The 22007-nt window shown below is 41.8% G+C and overlaps 2 protein-coding genes and 2 long non-coding RNA genes across 26 annotated transcripts in view; 1 reads left to right on the top strand and 3 right to left on the bottom strand.

Annotated features, from left to right (window-relative positions):
- LOC126986395 (uncharacterized) overlaps positions 1 to 2554 on the bottom strand; it is a 3438-nt gene extending 884 nt beyond the window's left edge. The window contains exons 1-2 of the mRNA XM_050842537.1: positions 1484 to 2554; positions 1 to 1453 (exon numbers count right to left, since the gene is read on the bottom strand). The exon at positions 1 to 1453 is cut by the window's left edge and continues 884 nt beyond it. Of these exons, the coding sequence (XP_050698494.1) occupies positions 70 to 1395 (1326 nt within the window). The 5' untranslated portion in view covers positions 1396 to 1453; positions 1484 to 2554 and the 3' untranslated portion in view covers positions 1 to 69. The remainder of the gene's footprint in view (positions 1454 to 1483) is intronic.
- The window catches only part of LOC126986396 (microtubule-associated proteins 1A/1B light chain 3C-like), a 31707-nt gene extending 19278 nt beyond the window's left edge, over positions 1 to 12429 (top strand). For both annotated transcript variants that reach the window (XM_050842538.1, XM_050842539.1), the window contains exons 3-5: positions 2564 to 2670; positions 5038 to 5208; positions 9572 to 12429. In XM_050842538.1, the coding sequence (XP_050698495.1) occupies positions 2564 to 2670; positions 5038 to 5197 (267 nt within the window). In that variant the 3' untranslated portion in view covers positions 5198 to 5208; positions 9572 to 12429. The remainder of the gene's footprint in view (positions 1 to 2563; positions 2671 to 5037; positions 5209 to 9571) is intronic.
- On the bottom strand, positions 10168 to 14473 carry LOC126986398 (uncharacterized). Of its 3 annotated transcripts, none has more exons than XR_007739691.1 (2): positions 14159 to 14473; positions 10168 to 14007 (listed from the first exon to the last, which is right to left on the bottom strand). It is a non-coding gene; the product is annotated as an uncharacterized LOC126986398 (long non-coding RNA). The 3 variants fall into 3 exon arrangements; XR_007739692.1 differs by having other exon boundaries at positions 14309 to 14473; XR_007739693.1 differs by having other exon boundaries at positions 10168 to 13858; positions 14309 to 14473.
- Positions 14474 to 14852: 379 nt separating this feature from the next.
- LOC126986391 (uncharacterized) lies at positions 14853 to 21222 on the bottom strand. Of its 20 annotated transcripts, none has more exons than XR_007739687.1 (5): positions 16412 to 21221; positions 15934 to 16297; positions 15493 to 15823; positions 15254 to 15343; positions 14853 to 15104 (listed from the first exon to the last, which is right to left on the bottom strand). It is a non-coding gene; the product is annotated as an uncharacterized LOC126986391 (long non-coding RNA). The 20 variants fall into 20 exon arrangements; XR_007739682.1 differs by lacking the exon at positions 14853 to 15104 and having other exon boundaries at positions 15333 to 15823; positions 16412 to 17616; positions 17687 to 17766; positions 17837 to 21222; XR_007739679.1 differs by lacking the exon at positions 14853 to 15104 and having other exon boundaries at positions 15333 to 15823; positions 16412 to 17626; positions 17697 to 17766; positions 17837 to 21222.
- Positions 21223 to 22007: the final 785 nt, after the last annotated feature.

Genomic DNA, 22007 nt, shown 5'->3' with positions numbered 1-22007 from the left:
CATCTCCATCCTAATTTGAGTCCGATTACATAATTTAAGTCACTGATTACCGCAGCTTATGAATTATTGTTATCGTGAGGTAATGAGTTGGTTTGAGACTGTAAGTGGATAATATAAGTGATGTAACATGATAGATTTGTATGATAATTTCTGAGACCACCTTGATTTCTGACACATCACCCACCAGTCATGTATATACTTAATGAGATAGTAACTACGATTAATGAATGGTTTGTCCGCCAGTAACTTATAATTAGTGGTATCTAGGGGAGGGGCTATATAATGATAGTGTGTGGGGGTGGTTGGTAGGTAGCTAGGGAAGAGAAGGTAAGCATGGAAAGGAGGATGAAGAATACGGAAGAGAGGAAAGAGGAATGAAGGAAGGAAGGGGATGGAAGGACGAAAGGAGGAAGATAATGAAAAAGAATGACAAGGAGAGTGAGAAGGAAAAGAAGGACGGAAAGAAAGTAATATGAGAATTTCAGTAACAAGAAGAAAGGAGAATATATGCACGAAAAAGAAGATGAGGGGAAGAGAACAGACCATAGGAAGGGAAGGGAAAAGAAGATGTGAGGGAAATGAGTGAAATAAAGGTGAAAGAAGAAAACAACAACAACAACAAGACAAAAGATGGAAAATAATGAAAAGAAAATGACAGAATGAAATCAAGAGGAAATAGAGTGAAGGAAAGAGACAAAAACAAAAAAAATGAGTATAATATTTAGTAGAGGAAAACATATCGAGGAAAGAAGAATAGAGAAGTAAAGGAAGATGAAAAATGACGGAAAGTGGAAAATAATGAAAGAAAAGTAAAAAGAAAACTGAATGAAGTAATAAGAAGAGATATACAGTAAAAAAAGGAGAAGGGTAAGAGCTTGTTAGAGTGACATAAGTTGAGTACTCTTGTAACATAACCCAACCCAAACTAACCCAGGAGGAGGAGGGGGAGGGGGAGGGGGAGGAGAAAAAAGATGAGGCGCCATAAGGACGGAGGAGAGCATGGAGGAGAGACAAGTGGAGGAGGAGGGAGGCGTGAGATGACAAACAACTAAATATGGATGGATGTGAGGAGGAGAAGAGAAAATGGAGATAGTGAAGAGTACCAAAATGAAGGAGGAGGAAGAGATGAAGAAGAGAAGATGGAGCTAAGGAGAATGTAGGGAAGAAGAGCAAAAGGAGGAAGAGGAGGAAGAGAAGGAGATGAAAATAATGACTAATGAGACTTAAAAAGAGAAGAGAAAAAATGGAGGAAGAGGAGATGAAAGTCAAACGATTGCAGTGAAGAAGAGAGAAGTGCAAAAATGAGAAGGAACTGTGGAAATGCCCTCTTGTGTCCACCATCACGAGGTCAACACTGGGAAAGTCAGGGAGGCTCAAGCACCTCGTATACAACATGACCTGACCTGACCTGACCTGTCCTGACCTGACCTGACCTGTCCTGACCTGACCTGACCTGACCTGACCTGTCCTGACCTGACCTGACCTCACACTATTAGATGAACTGTAGAATTGCCCTCTTTGTGTTCACCATCACGAGGTCAATACTGGGAAGGTCAGGAAGGCTCAAGCACCTCGTATACAACATGACCTGACCTCCTACCTCACCGTGACCTCCCTTTCTTAATCAACAACTTACCTCTGCACAGTCTTAGGGGTTCTGGGATGACCTCGAGACCCCCATGTTTCCTTCTTCTTCGGTGTTCTCTCCTCCTCCTCCTCCACTTCCCCCTCCTTTCACCCCTCCTTCTAATCTTCACTCCCTCCTCCTCCTCCTACTGCTACTACTACTACTACTACTACTACTACTACTACAACTACTTTAACCTTCTGATATTAATTACTCAAACTTTCTCACCTGTTTACAACCCCCACCTGTCCTTCCCCTTCCCCCCCTCCCCCTCTTCCTCTCCTTAACCCTTTCGTCTTATCTATCAAGAACGGAAGTCTGGCCTGCTTTTATGTTGTTGTTGATGTTATAGTAGTAGTAGTAGTAGTAGTAATAGTAGTAGTAGTAGTAGTAGTAGTAGGAGGAGGAGGAGATAATAATGATAGAGATAAAAACGAAAGAAAAATATATCTCGTGTTTGTTTATTTGTGTGTGTGTGTGTGTGTGTGTAGATAGTGGTGGTGGTAGTGGTTGCGTGTGAGAGAATGCAATGAGAGGCTCTGTGATAAAGTGATAAGGGAGATTGAGAAAGTTATTGTAATGGTGATGATGATGATGATGATGATAACCTTGATGAGGGTTTGAAGTGTAACCTTAATATGTGTCGCCATGGTGATAGTGATGATGATGATGATGATACAAAAAATGATGATGAGAATGATTATGATACGATGTTAACAATAGTAGCAAAAATGATGATCGCAAAAATATTCACAGTGGAAGTGGTGATGATAATAGAAGCAATGATGATGATACAAAAATTATGGTGATGAGGGTGATTATGATACGAAGTTGACAATAGTAACAAAAATAATGATAGGAAAAATATTCACAATGGAAGTGGTGATGATAATAGAAACAATGATGATGATGATGATGATGGTGATGATGTTGCAGGTGGTGGTGGAGAGGTACGCGAAGGAGACCACGTTGCCTATCCTCGACAAGACCAAGTTTCTGGTGCCTCAGGAGCTCACCATGTCCCAGTTCGTCACCATTCTCAGGTAAGGACGCCCATACAACTACTTCCATCAGTGTTGCCAGATGGCGCAGAGGATATTTCAGTAGATTATTGCGAAAATTCAGTAGGTAGGTAAAAATTCGGCAGACCCACATTAACCCTTAATATATATGTAGTGGTTCTTGTGATATATGTTATGTAGATAAAATTAAGTTAAAAAGCATTATATTAGTACTTTTTATAACTATTTGGTGAATTTTTGGTAAAGCAATATTCAAATTATTCATGAGATCGAAAAATTATTTATAAGATTCATCAAAATTTCAGTAAATCTCATGATATTTCGGTAGATCTGGCAACACTGACTTCCATACCCTGTTCACTATCACCGGACACATAAGCCCCGCCCCCTTTGCCTCTAGAAGTTCATATCATTGGTCAGAGTAGAAACAAACCACGCCCCTCTCTTCCATACTACACTCCGTACTCCATACTCTACCCTGTTCACTATCACCGGACAGATAAGCCCCGCCCCCTTTACCCCTAGAAGTGCACATCATTGGTCAGAGTAGAAGCAAACCACGCCCCTCTCTTCCATACTCCACTCCACTCCGTACTCTACTTGATACTCTACCCTGATCATTCTTACTAGACAGATTAACCCCGCCCCCTTGCATCTCTATTCGCTTTTCATTCTTATTTGGCGAATAAGCCCCTCCCCCTTTTTCTCACTCCAGTAGGCTAGTCCACATGCAAGCCGCTCCCCTTTCCCCATCCAGATCACATCATTGGTCAGTCTAGAAACAAACCACGCCCCTCTTTCATACTCTATTCGCTGCTCACTCTAACTTGGCGAAAAAGCCCCGCCTCTTCCTCCCATTGGCTAGTCCACATGAAGTCCCGCCCCCTTTTATATTAAGTTACTGTCATTGGTTAGTCTAGAAGCAAGCCACAACCCTGCCCTCCATACTATTTTCCTCGTTCACTCTACCTAGGCGAAAAAGCCCCTCCCCCTTTTCTTATCAAGTTCCTATCATTGGTTAGTTCATGAGCAAGCCCCACCCCATCTCAGGCTGCATGTGATTGGTGGATGCTGGGGAAGGTTGAATCTGATTGGTGGTTACTGGATTGGTCTAGGCGTGGCTTGTGTTTGAGGTTAAGTTGAACAGAGTAGTACTATAAAAGAGGCCATGATAGTGTGGTAGGGACGGTAGTAGTTGTTGTAGTAGTAGTAGTAGTAGTAGTAGTAGTAGTTGTCACAAAAAAATGTTGACATATATATTTTCTACCTGTTTGTCCTCTGAGGTGTTAATTATTGTGACCTTGAGAGAGAGAGAGAGAGAGAGAGAGAGAGAGAGAGAGAGAGAGAGAGAGAGAGAGAGAGAGAGCACACAGTTTTATGCCTATCCTCTCATAAGCCTCTCCTAAATATAGTTGTCCTTTCCTCTCCTTGTTTCCTCCCCTTCCATGACCTTCCTCCCTCCCTCCCTCATCCTTGTTCCCCTTTCCACTATCCCTGCCAACACACACACACACACACACACACACACACACACACACACACATTTTTTTCTTCTTTGCTTCATCCTTTTCGCAACACCCTTTTGATGTTTTTTGTTTTTTTTCCCACTCCACCACCACCACCACCACCTTCACCACCACCCACGCACGCACGCACGCACACACACCACCACCACCACCACTACCACCACTCCTCCTCTCTCTCTCTCCCTCACCACCACCACATGCACACACTAACATTACTTTTTATTTTTTATTTACTTTTTTTATAGTTTATGACAGCAAGATTAAATAGTATCCATCGTGACACCCCTCCATCACTATCACTCACCATCACCACCACCATCACCACCACCATCACTATCACTCACCACCATCACCACTACCACCACCATCACGTACCACCTCCATCACCACCATCACTATCACCCAACACCTCCATCACCACCATCACTATTACCCAACACCTCCATCACCACCACCACTATCACCCAACACCACCATCACCATCACCACCATCACCATCACCACCACACACCACCACTTATTCACCATCATCACCACCTCCCACCACCACCACCATCACCAGTTACTCCTCCTTTTGTTTCTTATCCTCCTCCTTCTGATTCTTCTTCTTCTATGTTCTTATGTTCCTCCTCCTCCTCCTCCTTATTCTCTTATTATCTTATGTTCTCCTACTTCTCCTAGCTCCTCCTCCTCCTCTTCCTTCTTCTTTACTTGGTGTCTTCCTTCCCCGAACTCCAGTCTCCTCTTCCTCCTCCCATCCCATTCTTCCTCCTCTTTTTGGTGTCTCCCCTCCCCCGAACTCCAGTCTCCTCCTTCTCCCATCCCACCCCCACCAGCACTCACACCCACTCCCCACCCACAGGAACAGAATGCAGCTCCAATCCACCATGAGTTTCTACCTCCTCGTCAACAACCGCTCGCTGGTCTCCCTCTCGCGGCCGCTCTCCGAGGTGTACCGTGAGTGTAGGGACGATGACGGCTTCCTCTACGTCACCTACGCCAGCCAGGAGGTCTTCGGCTGAGGGCAGGACAGGTGAGAGCTAATGAGAGCCTTGGGGTGAAGGAGAGGAGGTGAGGAGGTGAGTTCAGAGGAAGGAATGGAAAGAGAAGGAAAGGGAAGGGAGGGAAAGGAAAGGGAATGAAAGAAGAGGTAAGGGAAGGGAAGGAATGGGGATGAAATGAAATGAAAGAGAAGGAAAGGGAAGGGAAAGAAATAGAAGGAAAGGAAAGGGAATGGAATGAAATGCAAGAAGAGGAAAGGAAAGGGAAGGAAATAGATGGAAAGGAAAGGGATTGAAAATAAAGGAAAGAGAAGGAAAGGAAAGAAGTATAGGGAATGAATGATAAAGGAGGAGCAATGCAGAGGAAAGAAATTAAAGAGAAGAGAAGGGAAGAAAAGAAAAGAGAGAGGAAGGGAAGGAAAAGAACAGAGGAGGTGAGGCAGAAGGTAAGAGGATGAAGTAAGGTGAAGATGGGGAAGATGAGGGGACAAATGAAAGGCTAAAAGGTGAGGTAAGAAGAGGGGAAGAAGAGTGAGAGCCAGGCAGGTGTTCAGGTAAGGAATAATAAGTTACCTGGAATGAGGGAGAGGAAGGTAAGAGGTAGTCAGGAGGTCTTCGGCTGAGGGCAATACAGGTGGGGACTAATGAGAGGCGGGGAGGGAGAGGTGGAAAGGTGAGGAGGTGAGGAAGAGGAGGAAGGGTGGGAGAGATAAAGAGAGGAAGAGGATGAAATGGAAGTAGAGGGGAAGCAAATGAGGGAGAGAGAGAAAATAGGAAGGAGTGGTTGAGAAGAGACAAAAGATAAGGTACCTAATGGATTAGGAGGAGGAGGAGGTCAAGTAGAAGAGAGATTAGAGAATAGAGGATAAGGAAGATTAGAAAGAGAGAGTGGCAAGGGAAGATATAAGGATAGAGAAGATACAGAATAGTTAACCTGTGGCAGAGAGAAGACGAAGGAGGAGGAGGAGGAGGAGGAGGAAGAGGTCAAAAAAGAGTGATTGAAGGAGATGAGAGAGAAAGGAAGGATAGAGTGAGGCAAGGGAAGACAGGAAGATAGAGAAGATAAAGAAGAGTTAACCTTTGGCAGAGAAGAAGAAGAAGGAGGAGGAGGAGGAGGAAGAGGTAAAGAAAGAGTGATTGAAGGAGATGAGAGAAAGGAAGGATAGAGAGAGTGAGGGAAGGCAAGGTAGGAGGATAGAGAAGATGAAGAAGAGTTAACCTTTCTTTTGCACAGGAGGAGGAGGAGGAGGAGGAAGAAGAGGAGGTCAAAGAAGAAAAAATACTAAGAGAAGACGAAAGAGGAAGGAAGGAGAGAGAGAATAAGGGAAGGGAAGACAGACAGAGAAGATACAGAAGGGTTAACTTTTGGCAGAGAAGAAGGAGGAGGAGGAGGAGGAAGAGAAGTTCAAAGAAGAGAGTGATTGAAGGAGATGGAAGAGGAAAAAAAAAAGACTTAGAGTGAGGCAAGGGAAGGTAGATAGATAAAGAAGAAATAGAAGAGTTTGCCATTTAGGGGAGGGAGAGTAGAAGAGTTTGTCATTTTGGGGGAGGGAGAGTAGAAGAGTTTGTCATTTTGGGGGAGGGAGAGTAGAAGAGTTTGTCATTTTGGGGGAGGGAGAGTAGAAGAGTTTGTCATGTTAGGGGGAGAGGAAGAGGAAGGAGAAGAAGAACATAGGAAAAGGAAGAACAGAAGAACGATGAGAAGAACAAGATAAGATACAGAACACTACCTTCCTTTGGCTTCTCCTCCTCCCTCTCACACACACACACATAAACACACGCACATTTTTGAGGGGGAGAGGAAGAGGAGGGAGAAGGAGAACATAGGAAAAGGAAGAACAGAAGAACGATAAGAAGAACAACAGATAAGATACAGAACACACTACCTTCATTTGGCTTCTCTCCCTCCTCCTTCTCCCTCTCACACAACACATATATATTCCCACACACATTATCTCTCCCGTTCCCTCACTCTCTCTCAACCCAGACACAACACAGGCTTAGCCAAGGTCAGGAGATATCTCTGGGAACGGGCGCAAAAGTCTAGCCAGGGAAGGGTAACACAAGGAGCTAATCTCATTAAGAAAAGGAGATAAGAAGAAAAATATATCCCATGGCTTCCTTCCTATATGTTACTTAAGGTAGGGAATGTATGGGTTATGTCAGGGAGAGGGAGGGAGAGATAAGGGAGGAAAGGGGAGTGAGGGGGAGGAATGAAGAGATATGAAAGGAGAAGAGAGAAAGAGAGATAGGGAGTGAGGAAAGACGAAGAATGGAGAAAGGCGAAAAAGAGAAGGAAAGAAGGAAAATGAGGAACAAAGATGAGGAGAAGAGAGAGAGATAGGGAGTAAAGGAAAACGAAGGAAGAGATGAAAAAGAGAAGGAAGGAAGAAAATGGGAAAGTGATAGGATGGAAAGGAAAATGAGGCAGGGAGAGAGAAACAAAAATAAAGAAAAGGGAGATAGAAAAAGTGTGAAAGGGAGCTAGTTAAAAAAAAAAGAGAGAAAAGGGAGCAAAGGGGTAAGCGAAGGGAGAAGAAGGAAGAGAGAAAAAGCAGAAATATGATAAAATAAATAAAAAAAGTAGAGGGTGAATGAGAAAGGTGAAGGACAAGGATTAGCAAAGGGAGAGAAAAAAAGGATATACTGAAGGAGGATTAAATGTAGGGGCGAAGGAGCTTATGGAGGGGAGGAGAGAGAGAGAGAGAGAGAGAGAGAGAGAGAGAGAGAGAGAGAAGGAGAAGGAGGAGGAGGAGGAGGAGGCAATGCAAGGAAAGGAAAGGAAAGAGAAGGGAATTGAAGGAAAGGAAAGGAAAGAGAAGGGAAGAGAAAGTGAGGAAAGGAAAAAGAAGGAAGGGGAAGGGAATTGAAGGAAAGGAAAGGAAAGGAAATGAAAGAGAAAGAGAAGGGGAGGATAGGAAAGGAAAGAGAAGGAAAGAAGGGAAAGGAAATTGAAGGAAAGGAAAGGGAAGGAAAGGAAAGAGAAGGAAGGGAAAGGAATGAGAAGGGAAGGGAAGGAAAGGAATATGAAGGAAATTAAAAACGATGGAAAGGAAGAGAAGAAAGGGAAGGGAAAACATGGAAGAAGCGAAGGAGAAGAAACATAAGTAAAAGGAAGAAAATAAAAGAAAGAAGAAAATGAAAAGTAGAAGAGAAGACAAAAATAAGAAAAGGGAAACAAATGAAAGAAAAGAAGAAAAAACTGGAATGAAAGACAAAAGAAGGGAAGAGAAAGGAACAGGTAAAAAAAATGATGAAATAAATAAAATAAAAAAGAAAATAATTTAACAAAAGGAAGGAAAAGGGAGCAGATATCAGAGAGGTGAGGAGGTATAACTTGAGGTGAGGGAGATAAGGGAGGATAAGGAGGTGAGGGAGATAGGAGGGAGAGATAAGGAGTTGAGTGGAGATAGGAGGGAGAGATAAGATTGGAGGAAGGAAGGACACCACTGACGTAAAGGGAGATAAGGAGAGGGAGAGAAAAAAGGGAGAAGAAGGGAAAGAAAAATGGTAAAGTAGAATGAAAGAGAAAGGAAAGAAAAGAGATGAAAATACAAAGAAGGAAAATAAAGATAAAAAGAAAAAGAAGAATAGAGGAAGAGAAAGGAACAGAAAGAAGTCAAGTTATCCAGAAATCCAAAGTTATCCAGGAATCCAAAGTTATCCAGGAATCCAAAGTTATCCAGAAATCCAAAGTTATCCAGAAATCCAAAGTTATCCAGAAATCCAAAGTTATCCAGAATCCAAAGTTATCCAGAAATCCAAAGTTATCCAGAAATCCAAAGTTATCCAGAAATCCAAAGTTATCCAGAAATCCAAAGTTATCCAGAAATCCAAAGTTATCCAGAAATCCAAAGTTATCCAGAATCCAAAGTTATCCAGAAATCCAAAGTTATCCAGAAATCCAAAGTTATCCTGAAATCCAAAGTTATCCAGAAATCCAAAGTTATCCAGAAATCCAGAGTTATCCAGAAATCCAAAGTTATCCAGAAATCCAAAGTTATCCAGAAATCCAGAGTTATCCAGAAATCCAGTTATCCAGAAATCCAGAGTTATCCAGAAATACAAAGTTATCCAGGAATCCAAAGTTATCCAGAAATCCAAAGTTATCCAGGAATCCAAAATTATCCAGAAATCCAGTTATCCAGAAATCCAGAATTATCCAGAAATCCAAAGTTATCCAGAACTCCAGAGTTATCCAGAAATCCAGAGTTATCCAGAAATTCAAAGTTATCCAGAAATCCAGAGTTATCCTATTGTTGTAGTGTTAATTTATGTCTATATTATGTTATGTGCTGTTCCCTGTTTTCTCTTCTAATAATGTTTTAAGTCTTCTGTTCACTCAGTATTCCTCTGTCATTTATTTACTTATTCATTCATTTATTTATTTTCCAGATGAGGTCCGGTCAAGGTGCTCAAGCTTTGTACTGCTGTGATAGATGGCCAAGGGGTCACCACCAGGGGCAGGGGTCGAGGCGGGGGGCTGGGGGGCGGGCAGGGGCAGGGCGGGGGTCACCAAGCCTTCAGGTGGCGGCCCTTAACCCTTCCTGACTTCACCTCCACCCCCGTCACCACCACCACCACCACCACCTTCTACGACACCGCCAGCACCACCACCACCACCACCACACCCTCTACCACACCACAAGGACCCGTGTCTCTGCTCCTAACAAGAGTTCTTCCACCACCACAACTACTGCTGCCACCTCCACCACCACCACCGCCAGCACCACCTCCGAGCTAACAAGGGCTGACATTTAGGGCTCCCTCGTCATGTCTACAACTGTGGCCACTTCTACTACTACTACTACTACTACTACAGCTACTGCCATATCTACCATTGTTTTTGACCACTGCAATTATGTACTACTTATGTTACTACCACTATCGAATACTACTTTTAATTCTACTTTTACTATTAACTACTACTACTACTACTACTACTACTTCTATTAATATATCTACTACTACTACTTTAATTTTTATTTCTACTACTACTACTACTACTATTTCTACTACTACTATGATATGGTACACGGATATATATTGTTTTTATAAGTATGTATATCTATATTTTTTTTATGGCATTGCTGTAATCATCATATCACCATTGTCATCATCACCTTCATCATCACCATCATCTCTGGTTACCATCATCATCATCACTACCATTAATTTTTTTTTTTATCTTAACTGACTACCACCATCACCATCATTGTTTTTCCCATTTTTTTTTTCTTCACCAACCCCCATTTTTATCATCATCTTCATCATCACCATCATCATCATCCTTGTCATGTGTGATTGGCTGTGTTATGTATAAGTTCTTGTAGAGTCGATATTTTAAGGTTGTTTCATTCATTTCATTTTTTAAGTCTGTTTTTATCTTCCTTCATAGACTTCGGAACACATGAGAAGATTTTGCTGGGAGATATTTGGTTCAGTCAGCTCTTTGATTTTCTTGTTTTGCTTTGTTTTACCTCTTCCAGCCTCATATTTTATCTCATTCTTGTTTTTCATTTTGGTAGTTTATAAGACAAAAGAAATTCAGTTTGGTTGCTCATACAGATTCATTTTCCTTGCCCTGTGAGGTCTAGTTGAATTCAGTGTGCTCTTCTTTTCCTATTTGGCGTCAGTACACCTTCTTTCTCTCCCTATCCTTCCCTTTCCCCTCCTTTCTTTATTTCCCTTCCTTCCCTTCCTCTCCTTTCTTTCCCTATCCTTCCCTTCCTCTCCTTTCTTTATTTCCCTTCCCTTCCCTTCCTCTCCTTTATTTCCCTTCTTTCCCTTTCCCCTCCTTTCTTTATTTCCCTTCCTTCCCTTCCTTCCTCTCCTTTCTTTTCCCTGACCCTCAATTAATTACTCTTTTCTTCCATTCCTTTTTCCCTCCCTACCCTTTTTTTCCCTACCTTACCTCACTGTACCCTAGCCTTTCTTACCCTACCCTACCTTACCTTATTGTACCCCTCCCTTTCTTACGCAAAACTCTTACCCTACTACCCTTCCCTTCCCTTCCCTTCCTCTCCCTTCCCTTCTCTTCCCTTCCCTTCTCTTCTCTTCCTTTGCCTTCCCATCCCTTCCCTTCCCATCCCTTCTCTTCCTTTCTCCTTTCCTTTCCCCTACCCTCCTTTTCCATTCCTTCTCTTCCTTTCCCTTCCTTCCCTTCCTTTCCTTTCCCTTCCCTTCCCTTCCCCTTATTCCACCCACTCATTCCCTACTCCTTCCTACTCTTCCCAATTCCTTCCTCCCTCAGCATACCTAACCTAACCTAACCTAACCTAACACACCACTCTCCAACTACCTCACACCCACCCTCGTCCTGCCCGACCTGATGGCTTCTGTGCCGTGGAAACAAACAGACTTGCTCACGATACACTGTTGCATTTATCGGGTCTAACTGACTGATGACTGTTTGCGTGAATACCCTAGGGCCTAGTGAGTGGCTGTGCGTGTGTGTATTTGGTTACTTAACTGGCTAGCGACTGTGTACCTTGCCTTGGATAGTAACTGGATATATGGATGTCTGAACTAACTGAGGGGTGTTTGTTTACCTCTGACCAGTTAGTGTGTGCATATGTTTGTTTGTCTAGCTATGTGTATGTGCTCAGAGTGGAGAGTAACTGGATATATGTATGTCTTAACTAACTGAGGAGTGTCTGTGTACCTCTGACCAGATAGTTAGTAAGTGCATATGTCTGTCTAGCTGTGTGTGTGTGTGTGTGTGTGTGTGTGTGTGTGCCAGCTGATAGTTTTTTCATCTTTAGGTTATTTTAAGGACGTTGTGAAGTTGTGATATGTATGTAAAGTAGGTGAGGATGAGTGAGAGGTCCATACATAGATGCATTTCGCGATATTTGAGGTATTACTCGAAGCATTACATCATTGCCTTAAGGAGTATAGGTTTTTAACAGGAGTGGGTGTGTTTAGAGGGCAAGGAAGGAAGTTTTAAATGATCTTTTGACTAGAGATGTTTGTGTGCTTGTTATTCATCCAAGGTCATGCTCACTGCTCATTCATTTTTTTATCTGGGAAAATTTGATACATTCTCACAGGTGATACGTTTTGACAGGAGCACAGGACATGTTTGTACTTGCTCCTAAAGTCAATACTCTCAGACTCAACTATTTTCAAAGGCTGAGAAGGAGATGTTATTGGGTTTTCATGGCTATATTTTTTCCCTTCATGATTCAAAAGCTCTCAGACTACCACCAATATCTGAAGGCCTAAAAAGGAAATATATTGGGTTCTCACTGGTTGGTATATTTTTTCCCTTCATGATTCAAAAGCTCAGTCAACTACCACCAATTTCCAAAGGCCTAAAATGAGATGTATTGGGTTCTCACTGGTAGGTATATTTTATCCCTTCATGATTCAAAAGCTCAGTCAAACTACATACCACCAATTTCCAAAGGTTTAAAAGGAGATGAATCAAGCTCTCGTGAGTGTATTTTTCACCTTAAAAACTGTATCATCTTCACTGGAAACATTACCGGTACCTACCCTTGTAAGCTTGATCATCTTCACTGGAAACATTACCGGTACCTACCCTTGTAAGCTTGATCATCTTCACTGGAAACATTACCGGTACCTACCCTTGTAAGCTTGATCATCTCCACTGGAAACATTACCCTTAAAAGCTTGATTATCTTCACTGGAAACACGACCCTTGAGAACCTGACTAATCTTCTTGTGGCCTTGTAAAATAGTTGCAATGTGAGCCTGTGACGTTTAAAAATATCAGCTTAAGCCCTGTGGAGGTGTGGGTGTTGGAGGTCACTTAGCGAGGAGGAGGAGGAGGAAGCAGATGAGAGGATTGTTTATGATGTGCAGATTTTTCTATATCCGGGAAAATATATGGTAGAGAAGCAGTTACTTATATCTTGTACATACACTCAGACATATCCAGCAGCCACACACACTTGAATCGCTCCGCAAGGACGTGAACTTTCGCTTGTGTGCGTGTGTGTTTCTTTTTTGGGGGGCTCACCGTGTACAAAGAGGAGGAATGCCGAGGGAACTTGCAACAGACGTGGATTTTAATTTTTTTTTCATGATTTTTTTGTCCTGTTTTTCTTCACCATTATCATTCTCCGAGATGGTGTCAAGTTGTGATTCTGTCCGTAACGTGTCTGTCGATTCACCTACTTAAGTTTTTAATTAATGGAGGACAGAGGGATATTTTTGTGTCTGTTTTTGAGCCATCACGAGGAGAGAGAGAGAGAGAGAGAGTTATCGTTCCTATGCATTAGCTTTTCGTTGTGTATCTTTAAGGTCAGGTCATGTTGTGATTATTTATAGTGAACTTCTATGGACCTCCGGATACTTGTGTCACCGAGAGGGCGGACTTGATAATGAGAAAATGACCTTCGTTGTGATTTAATACAATGCGTCGCTGAGTCTCCCGTTCCGCTCCTTCACTCGCATTTAATTTTATTTTTCTGTATCGTTAAGTTTCTTGTTTCTTGACCTCACATCTACTTTTCTTCCCATCTACTGCAAGTTTCTCATTTTTTTATTTGTACGACTAAGGTAATTCGTCTAAATCCAGTTCTCCTCCTACTCCTCTTCATTTGACGTCCTTATTTTCTCCCATAACAAGTTCCTCATTTCTTTCCTTCGCTCCCCTATACTTTTATATCCATGTAGTGCTGTTAAGTTTCTCGTCTCTTCACTTAACATGTACTTTTTTTCTTCTATATCCAAGTCTCCTCCTTTTCATATGACGTCCTTATTTTCTCCCATAACAAGTTCCTCATTTCTTTCCTTCACTCCCCTATACTTTTATTTACATGTAGTGCTGTTAAGTTTCTCGTCTCTTCACTTAACATGTACTTTTTCTTCTTCTATATCCAGTTTTCCTTCTTTTCATTTAATGTCCTTATTTTCTCCCATAACAAGTTTCTCATTTTTTTCCTTCACTCCCCTATACTTTTATATCCATGTAGTGCTGTTAAGTTTCTCGTCTCTTCACTTAACATGTACTTTTTTTTCTTCTATATCCAGTTTTCCTTCTTTTCATTTAACATCCTTATTTTCTCCCATAACAAGTTTCTCATTTCTTTCCTTCACTCCCCTATACTTTTATTTCCATGTAGTGCTTTTAAGTTTCTCGTCTCTTCACTTAACATGTACTTTTTTTTTCTTCTATATCCAGTTTTCCTTCTTTTCATTTAATGTCCTTATTTTCTCCCATAACAAGTTTCTCATTTTTTTCCTTCACTTCCTTATACTTTTATATCCATGTAGTGCTGTTAAGTTTCTCGTCTCTTCACTTAACATGTACTTTTTTTCTTCTATATCCAGTTTTACTTCTTTTCTTTTAATGTCCTTATTTTTTCCCATAACAAGTTTCTCATTTCTTTCCTTCGCTCCCCTATACTTTTATTTCCATGTAGTGCTGTTAAGTTTCTCGTCTCTTCACTTAACATGTACTTTTTTTCTTCTATATCCAGTTTTACTTCTTTTCTTTTAATGTCCTTATTTTTTCCCATAACAAGTTTCTCATTTCTTTCCTTTGCTCCCCTATACTTTTATTTCCATGTAGTGCTGTTAAGTTTTTATCAGTGAATTAACATGATCTTTTTTTAAATTCTATATCCAGTTTTTACCTTCTTTTCAGTCTTTTAACATCCTTATTTTTTCCTCTTGCTCAATGAAAAGAACTTGCTGTTTCATATTGCTTATGTGTCCTGACTTGTCCCCCTGATGATAACTAGATTGATAGCAAAGAACCCTTTTTTATATAGAAATTACTCTTAAATTGTTATCTTTTTATTACTGAAGGACCTGTTTTTTCATACGTATTTTGCTCTGGTGCTTAAAGATAAGGACTTGCTGTTTCATGTAGATTTTGTACTAAACTGTTAACTCTTTTATCAGTGAATTGGACATTATCTTTTTTTTTATAGAAATTGCTCTAAATTGTTACCTTTTAAAATCAGTCTTTTAAATATACTTTGCTCCCTTGCTCAATGAAAAGAACTTGCTGTTTCATATCGATTTTGTACGAGACTTCACTCTTTTATCAGTGAATTGGACATGATCTCTTTTTATATAGAAATTGCTCTAAATTGTTACCTTTTAAAATCAGTCTTTTAAATATACTTTGCTCCCTTGCCGAATCAAAAGAACTTGCTGTTTTGTATAGATTCTGCTCTAAACTGTTAACTTTTATCAGTGAATTGGACATGATCTTTTTTATATAGAAATTGCTCTAAATTGTTACCTTATAAAATCAGTCTTTTAAATATACTTTGCTCCCTTGCCGAATCAAAAGAACTTGCTGTTTTGTATAGATTCTGCTCTAAACTGTTAACTTTTTATCAGTGAATTGGACCTGAAATTGCTCTTAACTAACTCTTTTATCATTGAGAAGGACTTGTTATCTATATATATATTTTGCTTTTAACTATGAGCTCATAATCACTGAAGGACTTGCTCTTTTTATTTAGATTCAGGTCCCAATTGTTAACTTTTTATCTGTGAAGGACTTAGATTTTTATATTGTGACTACTCTACATTTTATCAGTGAAAATACCTGTTTGTTATATATAGATTTCCTCTTAACTTTGAACGCCCTTATCAGTGAAGGATTTGTTTTTATAGTAAGTACTCAACATTGTCAACTTCTTCTATCAGTGAAAATACCTGTTTGTTATATACAGATTTCCTCTTAACTTTGAATGCCCTTATCAGTGAAGGATTTGTTTTTATAGTAAATGCTCTACATTGTCAACTTCTTCTATCAGTGAAAATACCTGTTTGTTGTGTATAGATTTTCTCTAAACTTTGAACGCCCTTATCAGTGAAGGACTTGATCTTTTATGTTGTGATTGCCCTAAGCTGTTACTTTTATCAGTGAACATTCTCCAGATTCTAAACACACGACTCTCTTTATTTTACTTATCCATGGAGGTCATCTTTCTCTCCCATTACTGTAAATATATTATGTTTTAAGCCATCTCTATATTACCTGTCTTAATAATATTTTCAAGGAATTATATTTTTTTGTTAATACTTTGTGTCTGGAATATAACTCTTCTTCGCTAACATGTCGTAATGGCTCGCACCCACTCATCCTTACACTCTCATTTGATCACTATAGAAACATTGTGCGCAGACCTTGTTTTGAGTGGCTGTGGAGGGATAGAAAGAGAGAAAGGGACAGTTAGATGCTTGCACACACACTCATCCGTACACCCTCATTTGATCATTATAGAAACATTGTGTGCACACCTTGTTTTGAGTGGCTGTGGAAGGATAGAAAGAGAGAAAGGGACAGTTAGATGCTTGCACACACACTCATCCTTACACCCTCATTTAATCACTATAGAAACATTGTGTGCAGACCTTGTTTTGAGTGGCTGTGGAAGGATAGAAAGAGAGATAGGGACAGTTAGAAGGATGCGCACACACTCATCCTTACACCCTCATTTGATCATTATAGAAACATTGTGTGCAGACCTTGTTTTGAGTGGCTGTGGAAGGATAGAAAGATGGAGGCAATGTGAAGCTGCAACAATAAACTATCAATCAATCAATCAGTTAGAAGGGCGCACACACGCTACATACACACATACGTTCACACACCCTATACCCCTCGCTGCCCTCTTAATCTAGGGTCCACAATCTTCCCCCCTCAAACTATTCTGCATTTGAGGCTCGATAGTTTGGGTGGATGGCAGGAACAAGGCTGAATGGACTGACCTCCTCACAGTCCAATTCTTTGTTTATGAATGCATCAAATTACCCACCAGCAGCCTTCACTCTGGCATGGTTAAGTGACAATAAGGATAGATTTGAGTCTTGATGGCTTGGGTGGATGGCAGGAACAAGGCTGATTGCACTAACCTTCCCTATCTCCCATTCCTCGTATATGAATGCATCAAATTACCCACCAGCACCCTTCATTCTGGCATGGTTGAGTAAGAGTAAGGATAGATTCGAGTCTTGATAGTTTGGGTGGATGGCAGGAACAAGGCTGAACGCACTCGCCTTCTCACACTCCCATTCCTCGTATATGAATGCATCAAATTACCCACCAGCAGCCTTCACTCTGGCATGGTTAAGTGACAGTAAGGATAGATTTGAGTCTTGATGGCTTGGGTGGATGGCAGGAACAACGCTGAACGCACTCGCCTCCCCACACGCAACCATTCCTCGTATATGAATGCATCAAATTACCCACCAGCAGCCGCCTTCATCCTGGCATGGTTAAGTCAGTAAGGATAAATTTGAGTCTTGATGGCTTGGGTGGATGGCAGGAAAAAGGCTGACTGCACTAACCTTCCCATTCTCCCATTCTTGGTGTAACAACTGTTCTCAAAGGTCATAAAGAGGATTAATGGGGTTCTAAAGAGTGTTTTTTAGGTTCATGATACAGAAGAAGGATCAAACTACCGCCTGGGTCATCAAACTACCCCTGGAAATGCCCAAAACACCTATGAAAACCTTGTCAAATATGTGTTCTTGCCAGGGTCATAAAACTACCCCTGGAAATTCCCAAAACACCCATGAAAACCTAGTCAAATATGTGTTCTTGCCAGGGTCATAAAACTACCCCTGGAAATGCCCAAAACACCCATGAAAACCTAGTCAAATATGTGTTCTTGCCAGGGTCATAAAACTACCCCTGGAAATTCCCAAAACACCCATGAAAACCTTGTCAAATATGTGTTCTTGCCAGGGTCATAAAACTACCCCTGGAAATTCCCAAAACACCCATGAAAACCTTGTCAAATATGTGTTCTTGCCAGGGTCATAAAACTACCCCTGGAAATTCCCAAAACACCCATGAAAACCTTGTCAAATATGTGTTCTTGGGAGGTGAAATGTGTAAAAATTCAGCCATTTCCATTTAGAGGACTTGTGATGTAAGGCAGAATGTTGGGTACCGTGAAGGGCCCAGGTTCAGAGCCATACAGATACAGAAGAAGGGTCAAACAACCATCAGGGTCATAAAACTACCCCTGGAAATGCCCAAAACACCTATAAAAACCTTGTTCTTGGGAGGTGAAATGTGTAAGAATTCAAGCCATTTGCATTTAGAGGACTTGTGATGTAAGGCAGAGTGCTTGGTGCTGTTTTCTTAATGAAGGGCCCAGTAGCACCCCAGCCTTGTTAATGTTACCTGTTCTTGGTCAGTGAGTTTCCAGGATAGCAGAGGCAGCCTTGGGTGTTGCAGGACTGTGCGTGTGTGTGTGTGTGTGTGTAGGATATGGAGATGAGCGTAGTGGTTATGTGCCTCGGTGTGCTCCTTCCTTTGCCTCTTGTGTGTGATGTCCCGTGTCCTTACTGAGCCCCCTTCACTGCCCTTCGTCAGGTCAACCTCCCCTTCCATACCACCATTCATCCTCTGGCCCCTTCCTTTCCCTTCCCTCATCTCTTCACTGCCCATCATCAAGCATCCATTTCACCTTCCCTTTCATTACCCTTCCCTTCACATCCCATTCCATTTCCTTCTCCCCCTCCCTTTTATCCCTTCCTCTCCTCCCTTCACCCCTCACTCCCCTTCACCCATATCTCTCCGCTTCCCTAAGTTCTCTTCTTCCCCCCATTCCCCCTTCTCCCTTTTCCCTTCAAACCATCTTCTTCCTTCCCTTCATTCCTCTCTCACTCCCCTCCCCTTCCTTTCCTCTAAGTTCCCATCTCCTCCCTTGTCTCCCTTCTCCCCTCAAACCATCTACCCATCACCCACCCCTTCCTTTTCTTCCTCTAGATATACTCCCCTCACCCTTCCCTTCCCCTCACCCTGCATAGGCCCATCCCCTCACCTGTCACCCTTCCCTTCCTTCCCCTCACCCTGCATAAGCCCATCCCCTCACCCATCACCCTTCCTTTCCTTCACCCTACATTACCCCATCACCCTTCCCTTCCGTCCCCTCACCCTGCCACAGTCCACACCATCACCCTTCACCCTACCCAGCATCCTCACCCTTTTCCTCATATCACACTCCCTTATTACCCCCCCCCCCTGCCCTTTCTCCCCCACCCCCCACCCCCCCCGTAAGATATGGTGCTTGTGCCTCATCCCCCGTTGAGCCCCCCGCCCCCCTCGCACCCCGGGGTAGCCCATCTTGAACGCCCTAACCGCCTGGGAGCTTAGTCAAGTCTCCCCTGTGGCTATAAGGAGTTGCATTTCTCAGTGACTCTGCTGTTTTGTGAGCCGATCAAAAGGGGGAAATTTGGTCTGAGTCTGGGTAGTGGGGTCTCAAGATGGACTTTTTGGGGGTGGATTCTGTGTCTATAACGGGGTGGCTTTACTGTGTGTGTGTGTGTGTGTGTGTGTGTGTGTGTATTGGCTGAGGTGGCCTTTATGTACGTTTATGTGCGTGTGTGTGTGTGTTGAGTGAGGCATTACACTTCCCCATCTCTTGTGTGCGTGTGTGTGCGTGTTTGTTTTGTCTTAGGCGGCCTTCATGTACGTGTTTGTGCGTATGTCCACGTGTGTGCGGGCGGACATCGCGATACACTTACATCCCTCTCCTATAATCATCTGGAGTCGCTTATCTGATGTCTGCTAGTGTGAGTTTTTATTATTTATTTAATATTTATTTATTATTTTTTTTTTACCCTATGCCCCCTCGGCCGCTCAGACACCTTGGGCAGCATCTTTAAGGACGGTATTCTCAGAGGCTTCCATCTCTCTCATCAACATTTCCAAAAGCCGAAAAGGAGATTAATCGGATTCTAATGAGTGTTTTTATAGGTTCACGGTACAGAAGAAGGGTCAAACTGCCACCAGGGCTATAGAAGTACCCCTGGAAATTCCTATAACTCCTAGGAAAGCCTTGTAAAATATGTGTGCTTGGCCGTCAAAATGTTTAAGAATACAACTCTCCCAAGAACACATATTTGACAAGGCTTTCGTAGGAGTTGTGGGCATTTCCAGGAGTAGTTTTATGACCCAGGTGGTAGTTTGACCCTTCCTCTTTACCGTGAACCTGAAGAAACACTCATTAGAACCCGTCTGGCGCCGTTTTTGACCTTTAGAAATAGCTGATGTGAGACGCGACAGCCTGTTTGAGTGTTCCCTTGAGAGACACTGACGAACGCACAGGCCCAGAGCAAGGGAGTCAAGTGCCTGTCTGTCTACCAGTGCCAAGTAAACGACACCCTTCAGAGATGTTCCGTATTTTTCTGATTTTTCATTTTTATATCTGATTTTCTCCCTTATTTTCTTATTTCCCTTAGGCCTACTGTTTTCTTATACATTTTTTGTTTATTTTTACCGTACACCTCCTTTTTTTTCCTTATTATTTTCCTTATTTTTGCCTAGACTTTTTTTTCCTTGTTCCATATATTTATTTTTCATTTTTTTCCTTTCTTATACTTTTCCTTGTCATTTTTGTCCTTATTTTCCGTAGTTTTGATTATAAGATGCGCGCCCTTCATGTTTTCTTTTTCCTCTTGTCTGCTAATTTTCCTTTTTTACTAGGTTGAAATTTTTATATATTTAATTTATTCATCTCCATTTCAATTTCCTTTTTAACCCATCCGCGTGCTTGTGTGTGTGTGTGTGTGTGTGTGTGTGTGTGTCAGATAAGCGACTATTGTGGATTCTCTAATATTGTGATGTCTTTTTTTTTCCCATTTTATACATCAACACACACACACACACACACACACACACACACACACACACACACACACACACACACACGTTATTCTTGTTGATTATCCATTATATCATTTCTACACATTTTTTTTTAACCCCATTCATCCGCTCTTCGTTTCAACAATAATTCGGTACAAGTTATAAGTTAGGTATTTTATTCTTAAATTCACACGTTCTATTTTAAGCTGATTTGCTCACCAAGTGTATCCTATAACCTGTACTCTTTACGATATATGGTTTTACGTGTATAATCAGACGTCTGTATATTTTGTTTTCATATTTTTCCTCGTCTAAAAAAATGATCATCTGCGGAACCAAGCAACCAACCCGCGTGAAGGTTTTATCCTGTATCATATCGCTTGATTTCCATGATAATTTCCTTGAATAAATTCCTTGGGTACAGATAATATGAAGACCTTGTTTACTTATTCCTGTATATCCTTGACCTATCTTTCGGCCACTCCTCTTGACTCTTGTGGGAGCAGTGAATAGCGGGGTTTTTTTTTTTTTTTTTTTTTTTTTTTACCCTTGACCCTGAAAAGGAGATCAATCGGGTTCTAATAAGTGTTTTTCTCGGTTCATGGTACAGAAGAAGGGTCAAACTACCACCAGCGCCATAAAACTACCCCTGGAAATGACCCAAACCCGTAAGAAAGCCTTGTTGAATATGTGAGCTTGTGCGCCGATGGTTCCCGCCGAAAAGGAGATCAGTCGGGTTCTAATGAGTGTTTTTCTAGGTTCATGGTACAGAAGAAGGGTCAAACTACCACCAGCGCCATAAAACTACCCCTGGAAATGACCGAAACCCGAAAGAAAGCCTCGTTGAATATGTGAGCTTGTGCGCCGATGGCTCCCGCCGAAAAGGAGATCAATCGGGTTCTAATAAATGTTTTTCTAGGTTCATGGTACAGAAGAAGGGTCAAACTACCACCAACGCCATAAAACTACCCTTGGAAATGACCCAAACCCGTAAGAAAGCCTTGTTGAATATGTGAGTTTGTGCGCCGATGGTTCCCGCCGAAAAGGAGATCAAACGAGTTCTAATAAGTGTTTTTCTCGGTTCATGGTACAGAAGAAGGGTCAAACCACCATCAGGGCCATAAAACTACCCCTGGAAATGACCGAAACCCGTAAGAAAGCCTTGTTGAATATGTGAGCTTGTGCGCCGATGGTTCCCGCCGAAAAGGAGATCAATCGGGTTGTAATAAGTGTTTT

Source organism: Eriocheir sinensis, chromosome 61 (assembly GCF_024679095.1).
Source record: "Eriocheir sinensis breed Jianghai 21 chromosome 61, ASM2467909v1, whole genome shotgun sequence".
Classification (NCBI taxonomy): domain Eukaryota; kingdom Metazoa; phylum Arthropoda; class Malacostraca; order Decapoda; family Varunidae; genus Eriocheir; species Eriocheir sinensis.
This window is presented reverse-complemented; position numbering and strand designations above follow the sequence as displayed.